The sequence below is a fragment of the Hyperolius riggenbachi genome, chromosome 9, assembly GCF_040937935.1.
Source record: "Hyperolius riggenbachi isolate aHypRig1 chromosome 9, aHypRig1.pri, whole genome shotgun sequence".
Taxonomy (NCBI): domain Eukaryota; kingdom Metazoa; phylum Chordata; class Amphibia; order Anura; family Hyperoliidae; genus Hyperolius; species Hyperolius riggenbachi.
Window position 1 is genome coordinate 172,297,571 of NC_090654.1, and position 16,133 is coordinate 172,313,703.

General features: G+C 43.2%; 1 protein-coding gene across 25 annotated transcripts in view; it reads right to left on the minus strand.

The window, feature by feature from the left end:
- The window catches only part of ERC2 (ELKS/RAB6-interacting/CAST family member 2), a 1,931,514-nt gene that overhangs the window by 1,205,138 nt on the left and 710,243 nt on the right, over nucleotides 1–16,133 (minus strand). For 21 of the 25 annotated variants that reach the window (XM_068253678.1, XM_068253677.1, XM_068253697.1 and 18 more), the window contains 3 exons: nucleotides 13,229–13,369; nucleotides 9,496–9,636; nucleotides 3,618–3,653 (listed from right to left, as the gene is read on the minus strand). In XM_068253678.1, the coding sequence (XP_068109779.1) occupies nucleotides 3,618–3,653; nucleotides 9,496–9,636; nucleotides 13,229–13,369 (318 nt within the window). The remainder of the gene's footprint in view (nucleotides 1–3,617; nucleotides 3,654–9,495; nucleotides 9,637–13,228; nucleotides 13,370–16,133) is intronic. The other 4 variants (XM_068253691.1, XM_068253689.1, XM_068253686.1 and 1 more) reach the window with 1 other exon arrangement.

Genomic DNA, 16,133 nt, shown 5'->3' on the forward strand with positions numbered 1-16,133 from the left:
TTCAGATTTTGCAGATCTTTGCAGTCAGAGGCGTAGCTAGGGTTTTCAGCACCCAGAGACACAGACAGTTTCTGTGCCACCCCTCCCTAAATGCACCGAACAGTCCTGCAGATGTGCAAAAAAAGCCAAATGTACAGATGCTGTTTAAATAGCCAGTTGTGCCCCTTCCTCCCTATAGACAGCTCAATGTTTCCTCCCCCCCCCCCTCCCCATTTATATATCCAAATGTGCCCCTTCCCTCATTCAGATAGCCAAATGTTCCCCCTACCCCCTATAGAGAACCAGATGTGCCCTCTCTATATAGCCAGATGTGCCCCATACCACTGTTCAGATAGCCAGATGTGCCCCCTTCCACTGTTCAGATAACTAGCTGTGCCCCCTATAGATAGCCAGATGTGCCCCCTTCCACTGTTCAGATAACTAGCTGTGCCCCCTATAGATAGCCAGATGTGCCCCCTTCCACTGTTCAGATAACTAGCTGTGCCCCCTATAGATAGCCAGATGTGCCCCCTTTAGATAACCAAATGTGTTAATAACAGAAGACTCACCGGCTCCAACATTCCAGTGATGTCATCTCTCCTCTGCAGCAGGCCCAGCGTCCTCTCCTTGGTCACAGCGATCTGTTACCAAAGAGAGGATGCTGGGCATGCTGCAGAGGAGAGATGATGTAATTGCCAGAAAGTTGGAGACGGTGAGTCTTCTGCTGTTATTAACACTTCCACACTCCTCTGCAGAGAGAGGAACGAAGAGACGTGGGGGAACTTTGGACTGCCAGTGACCTGTCGCCACACATGAAGATGCAGGAGCCACACTGAGAGCCCTCACAGTGCTGCGCCCGGGGACATATGTCCCCCCTTGCCCCCCCCCCCCCCCCCCCCCCATAGCTACACCTCTGTTTGCTGTCTGCCTGAACAATAGCAACAGTTCAGAAACAAATACAGTATCACTGAGACGGATAAAGGATCACAGCCTGTGTTGCTACTTCATGGAACCACCTTTTGCTTTAACTGTAACCTTGAGTCTATAAGGATAATTTTCTACCGGTTTGTTGCAGTTTTAGACTATGCAATATTCGTACACTCTTCTTTATAACACGTTTCAAGTTCAGACAAATTGGATAGTGACCATTTACCATTTTTGGCAAATTTGTGTGCTTTAGGTCAATGACATGTTAAACGTTGACCCCTCTTCCTATTGACAACTTTCTGGCAAATTACCTTCTATCCTGGCAAGTGCCATAGATCCTAATGCAGGATGCCATCACCTCCATATGCTTTACTGCAGATAAGTTGTTCTTGGGATGTTGCGCTGTATTGGCTTTCTGACAGATAAACTGTTGGGAGCTAAGGCCAAATAGTTTGATCATGTTTTCACCTGACCATAAAACCTTTTTCCAATTGGCCTCAAAATCTTAAGAACGTGGTTCATAAAGCTCTATGATCAAGATTTTGTCTCGCAATCCTCCCATATCCAGTTGCTGAACACTTGAAATTGTTATCACATGTACATAATGACCACTCTTTGCCATAAAATTCTGTTACTGCTTCAAAGTTACCATGGGCCCCTTGGAAGCCTCTCTGATTAGTTTCTTCCATGCTCTTACATCTAGATTGGAGGCCTGATCTGGTAAGGTCTTAGTACTACCAAATACTTTCCACTTCCACTAAGAGATTATTCTGTTCTAGGGATTGCTAAAGCCTCTGAATATTTGTATATGTCCATCTCATGACTTGTATCCTGTTCACTACATTACCCCTGAGATGTTTTGGCTCTGCAATCCAACCTATCGTTGACAGTTTGCTTTCAAATTCAATGCCAAGCATTGGAATGCTCCAGAAATAGTTGTTTTGATGCTGAAGCAATCACAATTATTATGACTGATCACAGGTGGAAGCCATTTAGCTTGGCACCCAATGGAGAGGATAATTAGTAACACCTGATTGAGTTTACAAGTATATTTTAGAAGGGGAAGATGCTTTATCCATGTCAATGATTCCTTTTTTCCTTAAATTTCGTTATTGTACCTTTCACTTGGCTGCTGAAATTTGCACTGGGCACATACAGTTGGAAAATATATATTATAGTATTATAATAGTATAACTTTTCATGCTTTTATAAGTTGTCAGGCATGTTTTTTTTTTTCATTTTATTTAACACTGGATAAATTGAATAGGCTAACACCTGACTGTAATAGCTCCAAAGCCTGTCCAAATGAATTTTCTAACAGATAACCATCCTATAAAAAATAAAGTGAATCTGTAATATGTTAGTAAAAAAAAAAGAAAAAAACGGTAACCTATGTGTCAGTAAAATAATCGCTGATGAGGTCTGTAAATGCCAAAGTAAATGGCTTATGTTTGCAATTCCACTACAATGAATGCCAGAAAAAAAACAAATGTGGACTCCTTTTTCAGTTTTAGAAAATATAATTTCCCCAGTACAGAAAGAGATTTCTAGTTACAGTATTTTATTAATGAAGGTAATTCATCTACATCATTTGCACAGTAGTGCCAATTAGCTGGATTATAAAAGGTGCCTATTAGCCATACAATTTTTAGCACAAAATCAAATTTTCAATAAAATCATTTAGATTTAAAGTGAGTCTCTGACTTCCTCTCCTGGTCCTGTCGTTCCGGCGCTGGCTCCCCCGTTAGCAATCTTCGACCGATGGATCGGAGACTGCTCTCTCTTCCGCTGCGGAAGGCTTTATAGGACCCATAGCTGCCCCTCTCCTTAGGTGAGTATCTGTTTTTTTATTTTAATTCTGGCTTCAGACTTCCTTTAAGAACCCAACTTGTGATTATATCTCCACAAGTTATGATCATGTCTATGAAACAATCCTCCAAGCGCAATGATCATTTCTGTAAGTACATGATCAATAATGCGATCATTCAGGATCATTTGGGCCCATCATCTTCTAGGTTTTCATGCAATATGATCAGGAAATCTGATCAAAAGTACAATCTTTCACTAAAAATTGTACCATTAATGGGCAAATTAAGCCACAATTAGTAGATTATATTTCTGCTTCTAAAAAGCCTAGGAATCTCACTCACTGATGTGAACTAAAGTACTTACTTTGTAAGAGCGCCGAAACATCTTCTGGAACAGAAAAGGGTGTCCAGTTGAACCTCTCTACACAAGCACAGTTTATATGTCATGGATGACGTCACTCTCCCACAATTCTCCTGTTGGGCAGACTTTGAGCTTCACTGCCTAGGCACAATCACCTGACAGGAGCCCCACAAATGCTTTGTATTGGCAGAACATAATGTTGGTTGGCAAACATTGTTAGTATATATAGGGTTCTGAAAGGAATTTACACATGTAGCAAAATTTACAATATAATTTAGGTCTAGGTGTCTAGATATGAATAATACAGTTCAATGATATTTAGTATTTGAAGGATACTACAAAGTACAAGGAGCATTAACCTCTCATGCATGCAGCAGAGCCGCACATAGCACAAGCTCACAGATGACCATTTTCAGCTTAGAAACAGACGTTAAGCAGGCAGATGCAGTGCATATGTGTACAGCCTTAGTGATGTTCTATGTCATTGCATTGTAAGATGGTTGCTTTCTCATGCTGCGCCATGTGTGCCATTGTTCACTTACAGGATTGTACATCTGATTGAACAACTGCTCAGCCTGCTAAATTGTCAAGTCGGGGGGGAAAGACACACACACAGAAAAGGAAAAGAGAGAAGGAAAGTCTCAGGAAAACAGCATTAATTCGACAAATTCAGTGTGTTTGCACAAAAGAGCTTGTCATAAATACGCAGCAATATTAAGTTCCTAAACATTCCTTGGTGAAAGCGAGAGTCACGCGGAGACCCACGTCTGTTTACTTTGGCTCCTAAAAGAAAATTGTTAGAATCTGAAATGTACAGTATACAGTTCCTTTCCCTTTCTCAGGTTAAATAACCCGTGAAATAAAGTACGCTGTCCACTTTGATGATGCATTAAGTGCTGGACTCAAGCAATGAATCACCAGAAGTGCTTTTAGCGAAGGCACCCATAAATCACACAACATTTCAAAAATAGTAATAATACAAGATTAATTAAGCACCATTGTTAAATGCCCGTTTTCCAGAATGCAAATCATGGGGGAGGGGGTCACAAAAGGAACAGGTTAGCTGTAGAGGGAAGCAATGCTTCAGTGTAACATATGGGTATATGATTACTGTAAAGTAAAAAGGATGAATTTGCTCTTGTTACTGGTTTCCTGTGAAAACACTTGGAACAAAATGAGGGCAACTTTCTTATAGTTTTTTCCTTTGAAAAATGGTCACATAGAGATGCAAATAATCCCTTAGCCAGGACTTGTCTAAAAGAACAACTGCAGCAAGAAATAGCTTTAAAAATTCAGATAAAATAGAGGGGGGGATTAGACATCACATAAGGCATCTCTGATTAGTTCAGCTTAGACATATGGGATAAATTTTCCCCTTTGGTTGCTAACAGCTACTGATCCATAATCTATCTACATTGTTGATGTATAAATGTACAAATTATAATAAGTGCACCATCTGATTAAACCTTATCTCCTCTAAAACAGAGTTTGCAAGAAATGAACAGGGCTACATGGACCAAACTAAATTCAACTATCCACAAGATAAAATGAGACTAATGTAACAACCAGGAAATGTTCTCAAACCTGTGCAGTCTACAAGAAGCCATAGTTGAGACATAAGAAACTGTTGAACGATAAAACCCTTTGCTATATGTCCAAAACTGAAATACCAGCTTTAGTTGAGCTGACCCTAGGTGGGTTCTAACAATGCTATCAGCATACAGAGGCTGGGTATGCATATACTGCCCAGCCTCTGTTGCTATACTGATCCCCCCTAAGCCCCCCCTGCGCTCTGCTATGCCCCCATAAATCACCCAGCCGTGCTGTCGACACACAGCGTGTCGCAGCCGGCTGTTTACCTCTGTAAGTGTCAGTCTCGCCGCTTCCCGCCTCCTCCATAGCTCCGATCCCCGCTCGCGTCCCTTCCCTTCAATCACTGTGGGCGGACTGATAAGGCTGTTTCTGAACGATCCGCTGAGAAACAGCCTTATCAGTCCGCCGACAGCGCGTACACACGTGCATAGTGTCGGCTAAAGACTGCCCAGCAGGAGGGTCCGGCGGACCCGTCGTTGCATTTGGTAGTGCGTGTGTATGCACCTTTAGTATGTACCAACTGCTGACTCTCTGCAAAGTACAGTTTTCCTTCTTTCTGAAAATATAGCAACTTAAAGGGAACCAGAGACGTTGGGGTAAGGCTTTTATACATACCTGGGGCTTCCTTCAGCCCCATACGCACGGATCGCTCCCACGCCGCCGTCCTCTGCTGCCTGAATCCGCCGGTACCGGGTCCCGTCATTACCGCAAGTCGGCCAGTTGTCCGCATCACACAGGGCTCCCTCCATATACGTACGTGTGAGGCTGCCTACTGCGCAGCCACATGCATACAGGTATGGAGGGAGCCCCTGTGATGCGGACAATTGGCCGTGTCGGCCTGAAGTGACAGGACCCGGTACCGCCAATACAGGAAGCGGAGGATGGCGGCGTGGGAGCGATCCAGGCTTATGGGGCTGGAAGAAGCCCCAGGTATGTATAAAAGCTTTTTCAATTTTTTATTAACGTTCCTCTCTGGTTCCCTTTAATGTACTTTTCAGATTAGCATACTCTGTCCCCTTATTGCTATCACAAAGACTCCCTGATCCAATTAGATTCTACATAATGCAGTTAAAAAGAAATTGGTAAGATACACTTGTACAGAAGCGCTAATCATAAAGCAAACTACTCTAAAAATAGTTTAAAAAGGGCGGTAGTGGTGGACTTACCTACCCAAAGAAGACTCAATTTTGTCAAATTTCAGATAAAAATTGGCTTTGTTTGACTACTCTACAATGCAATGCAATTTGCATCTATAACCCTTTTCATCAGGCAAAATAGGAAGTAACTGGGATGAGTGAGGTTCAAACCAAGTACCTCACACAGAGACACTTGGTTTAAACTACACTTGTTCCAGTTATTTTCTATTTTGCCTGATGAAGTAGGTCATACCTGCAAAATGTGTTGCACTGTAGAGTTGTCAAAGCAAATTTGTATCTATTTATTACCCAATCTGATGTCAATTGGGATCACCAAAGGCAGGCCCAATCAACGATTCAACTATTTTCAGGCAGAAATTGTTCACATGTATTGATCGGACATACTGGAAAAAGCTTGGTCCGACATGTTTGATCAGATGAGCAGCAGTAACAGCATACGATAGTTACAAACGACAAATGTGACGGCAACCCCCGGCTGCTGTCCTCTCATAAAGTTTTCTGTCCTTCCTCCGTTGTCTGTCACGCCATCCGGGGACCAGGCCCTATTCCCGCATTTGAGTCCCACACCACTGCATGTGCTATAATGCTATCAAACACGTTAGAGCGCAAAAACGGAAGTAGAAGGACACTCAGCATGAATGGTGGCAGGTCCTCTACTTCCGCTTTTGCGCTCTAATGTGTTTGATAGCATTATAGCACATGCAGTCGTGTGGGACTCAAATGCGGGAATAGGGCATATAACTGCACAGGCACCGGGGGGGGGGGGCATATAAAAAATAGGTGAACAGCGGTGGTGAGAGCAGCGTGGCAGCAACACAAGGCACATTCCTGCAATATTTCATGCTAAAATCAGGAATCGGCATGCGGATTACAGTGGCTAACAGATCTCTCGCCGATCAGATTTGATCAATTGCTAGATGGATGGCTACCTTAAAGGGAACTGAGCACATTCTTTTTCAATGGAATCTCTCCTGGCATAGAAGCTGCCATGTTCCCCCCTCCCCTTCTCACATTCCTTATTTACAGAAGTCAGAGATGCTATCTTGACACATTGACACAAACTCGGTCTTTGAAGAAACAGTCCTAATTACTAACCCCCTTTGTTGTCTAATAGCATTGTTTACCTCTTGGTAATTAGCCCAATAAAACAATTAGGGACCTGAAAGCTCTGCGGCCGGGGACGGCCGGGCAGCCCTGCTGAAACAGGGTAATTAATCTACTTTGAATGTAAAATACAAGGTAAAATGAAAGTTTATTTTAATAATGAAACAGATTGTCGGCATGCATTTTTCATGTGCTATAGAAATGTCCTGAATGATAAAAAAGGTGCTCGGTTCACTTTAAAGGGTCAAAAATCCAAGGCTCTGAATCACAGTTTCTCTATAGGCAGACTGCAGTTGAACTGATAACTAATTTGAGCTGACAAAACTTTTCTGAACAGATGGGAAAGAAAAAAAAAGTTTAAAGGTTCAAATATTTTCTTTGTGGGAGCTAAAAAACATTAAAAACTGTTGTCATTCACCTGAAACAGTGAAAGATTAAATCCTTATTAACCGTTATATACAAAATAAGACTATAAAATTCATTGTGCGGACATCAAACCAACAAACGTTGATTTGGGTAGTACCTTGAAGACTTACATGGTTTTTTGCAAGCTTTCGAAAAGTTAAGTTTCTTCTTCAGACATTATACAGAACTGGATCAATACTGTACAAGAGTGAATATAACATACAGAGATATGCTGATGTTTACACAATGCTGATAAGTAATGCACATGCACGACATGCTGATGTTTAATTACCGGGTGCTGGAGATTCAGTGGTCACCGCATATGCTGGGTTGGGAGCTCACCGCTCACGCTGCAAGGTCTGGGACACCCAGGGTATGGAAGAAAGAGATTGTGCTGTGCCCATAAAACACGCCCCTTCAACTCGTCTGGTCCTCCCTATCCTGTTACTGCCTCCCAAATCTCGCTGCTGAGGACTGTAATGAAGTGGCGCAGGCGCACATGTGCGAAACCTGAGAGGCAAAAAATGAGGTAAACTATATACAAGGCAGGCCAGACGGGTGAAAGAGGTGTGTTTTATGGGCACAGCACAATCTATTCATCCGCACCGCTCTGATAAACAGGGAGACAGACAGAGCTGACCAATCCATCTGGAGACAGGTAGAGCTGAGCAATCTGCTTAGGGAGAGGGAGAGATGACCAATCCAACCAAACCAATTGCCTGTATACTGTTATATACTGGGTACCACATACAGTACAGCACTAGTATCTGTTCATACATAGCATCAGTATATGTTCTTTTTTTATTTTTATTTGGTATGCGTTGGAAGAGGGGTAGTCTCATATGGCGAGTATATCCCAAACTCTATATTTGAACAGAAAAGTTGGGTGTTGTCCTTCACGCCCAGTCATCTTATACACTAGAAAATACGGTATATATGTATATGTATATATATATGTATATATATATATATATATATATATATATATATATATATATATATATATATATATATATATACAGTATATATATTTCTGTAGGCTTATTCAGCATTCTGACACTATCATGCAGTTTTACCTCCTTTGAAATGTAAAATACCTCATCAGTGCTTAGATCTATTGAACCCTGACAGCATTTGACAATACTCTTGTAAGATTCTGATCCAGTTCTTTATAATGCCAGAAGAAGAAACTCAATGTTTGGAAAGCTTGCAATAAGCCATGTACAGTTAGTCATTAAAGGTACTACCCTAATCAGTGTTTGGCTTTACGTCCGTATATCTGCTTCACAACTAACACCAGACCATGCTTCACTAGATACAATTATGTATATCACAGGTTTATTTTCACTTCAGGTTAGCTTTAAATCTTCCTTCATCAGTATGGTTGATAGGAAAAGCTGTGAACTTAGGTGCAAAGACCTCACTTCTGAAAACCCAAAAGATACCAGAAGCAATTGGGTGAATGATGCTCCAACACAAATCTAACATTCATTTGTGTTTGGACTGGCCCCTTTAAAGCATAACTGAAGCTAATAAATATCCACTGTGGTCTGAGTCCCTGACAAAAAGAAGAATTCTGGTGAAAATAAAATAGTGATCAGATCATGACAGACATGAGCTTTGAGTAGCATGGGAACATTATAGAAATAGTGACCCTTAGATGTTTCCTTTGGCAGAGCAGAAATTCTCAGTGGCATTACAGAGATAACATGCTACCTGTTCCATGTCAACACTGTGGAAAGCAGCTGTCCTCTCAGCTCTACAGCTTTGTTTGTTCTACAAAAACATTGCTGCAATCAACATTTCTTGATTAGTTTAAAGTTAATATCATCCAAGAGCTCCGCTTGGCAAGCTGATGACACAATTTCATTCTGCAAAAACCACAGAGGCTTTGATTTGTAATTACAATATGTTTGGGTTCAGATCAGTGTCAACAGAGTTGCTGGCCCTACAACTAGCGATTTCTATGTATTGCTTTTGTGATATAATATTGTTTCTCTTTTTCCAAACTTCTATCACCAGCAAAGGCAAGGGCTCGTTCCCCAAGTTCAAAGTTATCTTTGATGCTTCTCCATTGAGACTAGTGGAATCAGCAGCACCTGATTATGCTATCACAGTAAGCACACGTTATTTGTCTGTCAGCTGTGTATATTGTACTCACTTTCTTCAACTGTGCTTCCAACTTACTGCACTCCTCTTTCTTCTGCTCGATGGCCATTTCTAGGGACTTCATCTTGGAATCTCGCTTCATTCCAGAGGAAGCCAGAGTAGATGCATGTTCTTTCAAGTCTATTAAACTAGCCTAAAAAGATAAAATATAAGATCTGTCCCAGCAAGCATTTATTGTCATAAAGTTTTAATCATTTTCTGCTAATTTTCCTATCCTTGGAATAAATTGGATCTGGTTATTATTTTATTGCAAGTCATAGGTATGTCACTAATTGTGTAGCTTAAAGTTAAACTCCAAATGTTGTTATTATCAGAACCAGTGTTTCTGAACAATATTATACCCTGTACCCCTTTATGAAAGATGTTGCTTGCTGAGCGCACTCACGCACGCGCACGCACGCACGCGCGCACGCACGCACGCACGCACACACACACACACACACACACACACACACACACACACACACACACACACACACACAACACAGTCTATCTGTCAGGAGGCTTCAATATATTAATTCCTTTCAAACATTCCTTTACACTTGTAGAAAATGTCATTTTAAATTTTTTCACACTTTGCGAATGGCAAAATTTATTTGGCAAACTCGGCACCTGATTTTACAAGAATCTCACCAAGCAAACTTTGGATGATTTGTTGTGTAACCAAGCTCATAAATTTTACATACTTAACATACGGAGGCGCCAGAAGGGTAAACATCACTAAAAAGGTTTAAAATGTTAGGGGGCTGGTGGTGGACCTGCCCGCCCCAATACAGACACAACTGCTGTTGATTGAAGTAAAACACAATTTATTCACATACTCCTAAAACAAGTGGCAACGCGTTTTGCAGGTCAAAGCCTGTTTCATCAGGCAATAAGCAACAGGAGTATCACACAGCACGGGGTCCAATCAAAGCTTGGCACCTCTGTGATGCTTCCCGGCAGACATGAGCGTTAGCTTAGACCTGCAAAAAGCAGGATAGTGTAATGGTTAAGGGCTCTGCCTCTGACACAGGAGACCTGAGTTCGAATCTCGGCTCTGCCTGTTCAGTAAGCCAGCATCTATTCAGTAGGAGACCTTGGGCAAGACTCCCTAACACTGCTACTGCCTATAGAGCGTGTCCCAGTGGCTGCAGCTCTGGCGCTTTGAGTCCGCCAGGAGAAAAGCGCAATATAAATGTTCTGAGTTTGTTTGTAAACATGCTAACGCACATCATCGTCTCTGCATCTGGGGGTCTACTTTAATAAGGAGACCCCCAGAGCTCCCTGCCGGCCGCCGCTAGTGTGTGCAACCCCCCACGTAGCTGCAAAGATACTTGGAAGCAATTTCCCTACCGCCACTTAACACCCGCCGCAAGTCCCCGATGTGTAATTACAGTGTATGAGTCACTGTAATTACTCTATCTATAGCAGAGTCCCGGTAAAGCACCTTTGAATCAGCCGCCGGGGCTCCCCATTGGTTCACAGTCTGAGCCATTTTCATTCGTCCAGACTGTAAACCAATGGGTAGCCCCGGCGGCTGATTCAAAGATGCTTTGCCGGGACTCTGCTATAGATAGAGTAATTACACGTCGGGGACTTGTGGCGAGATGCGGTGGGTGTTAAGCGCGGTAGGGAAATTGCTTCCAAGTATCTTTGCAGCTATGTGGGGGGTTGCACACACTAGCGGCGGCCGGCGGGGAGCTCTGGGGGTCTCCTTATTAAAGGAGACCCCCAGATGCAGCGGCGGAAGATGGCGGTGGATGCGCTTATGTGTGGGGAGCAAGGCCGTGGTGCTGATGGATAGCACCACAGGGTAAAACCCCGCTTCCCATCGCCCGTGACAAGGGAGCATCGCTCAGGCTTTCGCATGAGTAATGCTCACTAACGATCGGCCATCGCACAAGTGAAACTGGCAATAGGATTTGCCGGTAATCCTCGTGCGATGGCAAGGTGATAAGTAGCTCGCATCTGCAAGCTACTTATCACCTTGAATAGCATCAGGCCCATTATCTCCAGCATGATCTTAGTGAATTGAGGTCAATGTGTATAAAATCCCCCTGTTCATAAAGACTTGCTACACACACCAACATGTACCATAATTACATTTGTCATGGTGTGGTGGAAGGCGCACTTGATGGCTTTATTGCTCTAAATGGTGTTAAGCTACAGAAAGCAAATATAGTGCTTTAAGAGTCCAACAGAAAGTCCCACCTCGGCCATGCTTTCTTAGTGGTTGTCAGTAACTAGATAAGTGTGGCTGTGGTAAAAATCACAGTTAAGGTGCGTACACACGCACTACGGCCGCCAACGACGGATCCGTCAGACCCTCCCGCTGGGTGGACCCTCATCGCTCAGCGGATCATTCAGAAACAGCCTTATCAGTCTGTCGACAGCACGTACACACGCTACTGTCGCCTGAAAGTCCACCCAGCGGGAGGGTCTGACGGACCCGTCGTTGGCGGCCGTAGTGCGTGTGTACGCACCTTTAGACCAGGTGTCAAGATGTGGATTGCATCATTGTCAGGGGCACATGAACTGGCTGACTGAAGAAGAGAGGGGTGAGTGCAAGTGGGTTTCAGGTTCTGGCTGTGCAGACATGGCCAGCCCTGACAGCTTGCCAAACATCTGAACTGGAGCTTTAGAGACAAATTGGGGTGGGGGGAGGTATTAAAGGATAAAAGGAAAATTATAATGATAGGTATGCAGAGGCTGCCATATTTATTTCCTTTTAAGCAGTACTAGTTTCCTGGCAGCCCTGTTGATCTACTTGGCTGCAGTAGTGTCTGAATCACATCAGAAACAAGCATGCAGCTACTCTCGTCAGATCTGACAATGTCAGAAACAACTGATCTGCTGCATGCTTATTCAGGGTCTATGGCTAAAAGTATTACGCCTGGTACACACCATGCAATTTCCCGTCAGATAGATGGGTCGATAGATAATTTCCCACAGATCCGATCGGATTTCCGATAATTTTTCTGATCACTTCTATGCAAATCGATCAGAAGAATGGTCGGGAATCAGATCGGACCTGTTGTAAATTATCTATTCAACCCATCTATTTGATGGGAAATTGCATGGTGTGTACCAGGCTTTAGAGGCAGAGGATCAGCACGATAGCCAGGAAATTGGTATTGCTTAAAAGAAAGTAAATATGGCAGCCTCCATATCCCTCTCACCACAATTGTCTTTTAAGCATCAGGGTCAAGTCTGACTTTGCCAAAAAACGAAATAAAAATTGCATCTTATCTTATCAGCCTTAATCTGCAAAGCTGCTGATCCCTTCAGACAAGCAGGAAGGGCTCGTTCACACCTAAGCGGGAATCGCACAATTTCTTAAAAACGCTTAGCCCATGTTATCCTATGGCAGTGTTCTCACTGCCGCAATCGCTGGTGTTTTGCGATTAGCGATAATTGTAAACGCTTTACCTGCAGCGTTTTGGCAGCGATTCTGGAGTGATCGCGTTTAGCATGTATAGAACCGCTAATTACAATCTCTCCCAAAACGCTACTTTGTCCAATGATTTTTCCACATTAATCGCAGAGAAATTACTCCCACAAATCGCTAGCGGTTTGCGATTTCAAGTGTGAACGGGGCCTCACACAGACTGTGTATTTGGGGATCATATCTTAAATTACTATAACAGATTCTCCAAAACAGCTTGTATCCGTTAGTATTACTCATCGAAAGTAGTAACTGTACATGAGGATATCAGTAATTAATCCTATCTAACATAACCCACCTCTTTCTCTGTCAGTTCAGCCTGCAAACTGTTCACTTTCTCTTTCAAGTCCTTGTTTTCCTTCTTATAGTTTTCTATTTCTTCTAGTCGTTCTCGGTCATCCCTCTCCCTTTGTTCTTTTAAACGCTCAATGATTCTTTCCTGTAAAAGTTAAAGCGGGTAAGCAAATCAAGTGAATATTGGAAGCACATGCAAGAACCGTTCCACCAGCAGATCACATGGCAACACATAAGCCACAGAAAAATAAAAGTTAAAATTGGAACATTAAAAGTCTCTCATTCAACAGAATGAATGAATAAACTGCTATAAGCACAAATGAAATTGGTGCCTTCATATGAAAGTCAAATGAAAAGAGCTTAAAATGGGAACATATTAAAAAGAATCGCACAGCATTAAATGTTCTTCATCTCCTTATTGAACACTAAACCATTTACCTTGTGTTGTGTATGGAAACAATCACAATGCTTCTGAGCTGATCATGCAAGCACACACATTGTAAAGCCATCTTCATCAGTCTTTGAATAATGACAGTATATTTTTTCAGACACGTCAAAGCGATAACCCGCACATACCTTCTGTTTTAAGTGCAGTGCTTTTAGTAGAGGGCTTTTAAGATCATTTAAGCCTACTGCATAAGATTGTGATAGTTCAGGGTCTCCATAATAAATTAGAGCAATCTGCCTCGTTACTCTCGATATCCACTCATAAACACATTGCTTTACATCAACATTCTGCACTGATGAGGCATAAATGATCTGAAACAGCTACTGTATATGTAAATTGAATGTATGATAATTTAAGAGATACAGGATACCCGCCTGCTTCACTTATGAAAAGCAAATGATACATTTCTAACTCACAATGGGAAAAATAAATGATCTGCATAGCTCCTGATTTAATGCATTATGGGTGTCCCTTTCCTGGCACCAGGAGGAAATGACCTGCAATAAGTTTCCATTTAAGGTGGAAATAATGTGCTGGGATTAACATTTACAGTTTACTCAGTTCAGTGTCCAAATTTTTATCTTTATCAGAATCAGATTTATCTCACCAAGTACAGCACGGGGGTTGTATCTGGAATTGGTTTTGGCACATACAGGGCCGGTGATAGTACAATATAAACATACAGGTTGGGTACAGTTGAATACACATATGGTAGTCATAGTGTAGAGCATACACATGAGACAACATTGCATATTGCAAAAATAATGCAATGAGGATGAAGGGTGGGGGGGGGGGGGGTAGAAAAGGACTAAAGAGGGCAGGCTGAATGCCATGTGGCAGGGCTGCCATCAGCAGTGATCAACTGCTACATAGCAAGTTGGTACTACACGGATCAGGTTCATCAGATTCACCAGAGGATGGTGGTGGGGGGGGGGGAGGGGGGGGGTGAAGGTAGAGTGAAGGGGAACATTCAGTAGGGCACAAGGGGTCTCCTACAACAGCGGTGCCTGGTTCCCCTGGGGGACAAAATCTGTGGTGGTGCATGGCTCCTCTAGGGGTGTTGCAGCTTTGGTGAAGACTGGGGGTCTGGTGCAGTAGCCTCAGAGTCTGTAATGGTGTCTGGCTTCCTTGGAGACAGTGCCAGCATTGGGATTCCCCGGGGACAGAGCCGGCAGTGGTAGCCTGGCTACCTTAGGAAAAGACAACAAAGATGGGCTTGGCTTTCCCAAGAACAGGGCCAGAGATGGAAGCCTGGCTCCCTTGAAGATAGCAGAGGTTCCTGTCTCACCTGCAGAGGATGGGTCATGTTGTTGTGAATGCAGGGGTGGAGGACAGAGGTGGATGGGGGCCAGCAGGTTCAGCATGGTTGCATCCAGAAGCTGGTCATCTTGGGACCCCCTTCGTCGATCTAAAGGAAGGAGGAAAATGGGGTGTTCGCACTAGGGTGAGTGGGTTAAAAAACCTCTGAAGAAAGGAAGGGGAAAGGAGAGAAAGGCCCAAAGCCACGTGTGCCGAGGCTTCCTTCTACTGCGCCATCCTGGCAAACATATGATACTGTATTATGATAGTGCCCATACATTTGCATTAGTTATTCATGCAGATTCCTGTTTGCAATACATATACTTCATATACTTGATTGATAGCTTCTGTAGTTCCTTGCTGTCACCACAGTGGGAGTTGCTTCCCCAGCATAAAGCCATCACCACATCCACCTGCCTTATCTTGGGTCTGGAAAAGATTGACTTTTTGTGGCCAGAATTGCAGCTACAGTTCTTCCATGGTCAGTATGTTATAGACCAGGGGTCACCAAACTTTTTCAGTCAAGGGCCGGTTCAACATACTTTAGACTGCTGGGGGGCTGGAACATACATAAAATGATGTTGAAAAACTTTACATTGAATTTTGATATTGATTCCCCCAATCATGCCTGGAGGAGAACTCCCAGCATCAGCCATTCAGTCAGGCGACGCCTGAAGAACGTCTTTGTACACCTGACAGTGAAGCATACCCAGGTGACAACCTACTGCCCAGTTAGACAGCAGTGTCACCTGATGCAGAATTGGATTGTAAGCCAGCTAATGACTGCTCGTTGTCTTCTACAGTATGTGGATGCGTGGCGCCAGCACTGCTATTCTATATGCAGGCCACCAATATTTGTGCTGCATCTATAAGTTATACATTTTGTGTTTGGGGGCCAGTGAAAATGCCTCAGAGGGCCGCATTCGGCCCGTGGGCCGTAGTTTGAGGACCACTGTTATAGACTCTATAAGAGCATTCAGCTGTCCCCACATCCTCTAAAGGGTGGTTATAAAAGCTTTGTGTACCTATCATCACTTGGTCCTGTATGCAAAAGAAACCATTTTTCTTCCTCATTTCCAAGTAAGGGTTCACCTGTCATACCACGGTACTGATACAGCGGGGAACACTGCCTTGAGGGATTTATCCAGGTGCTCCAAATTAA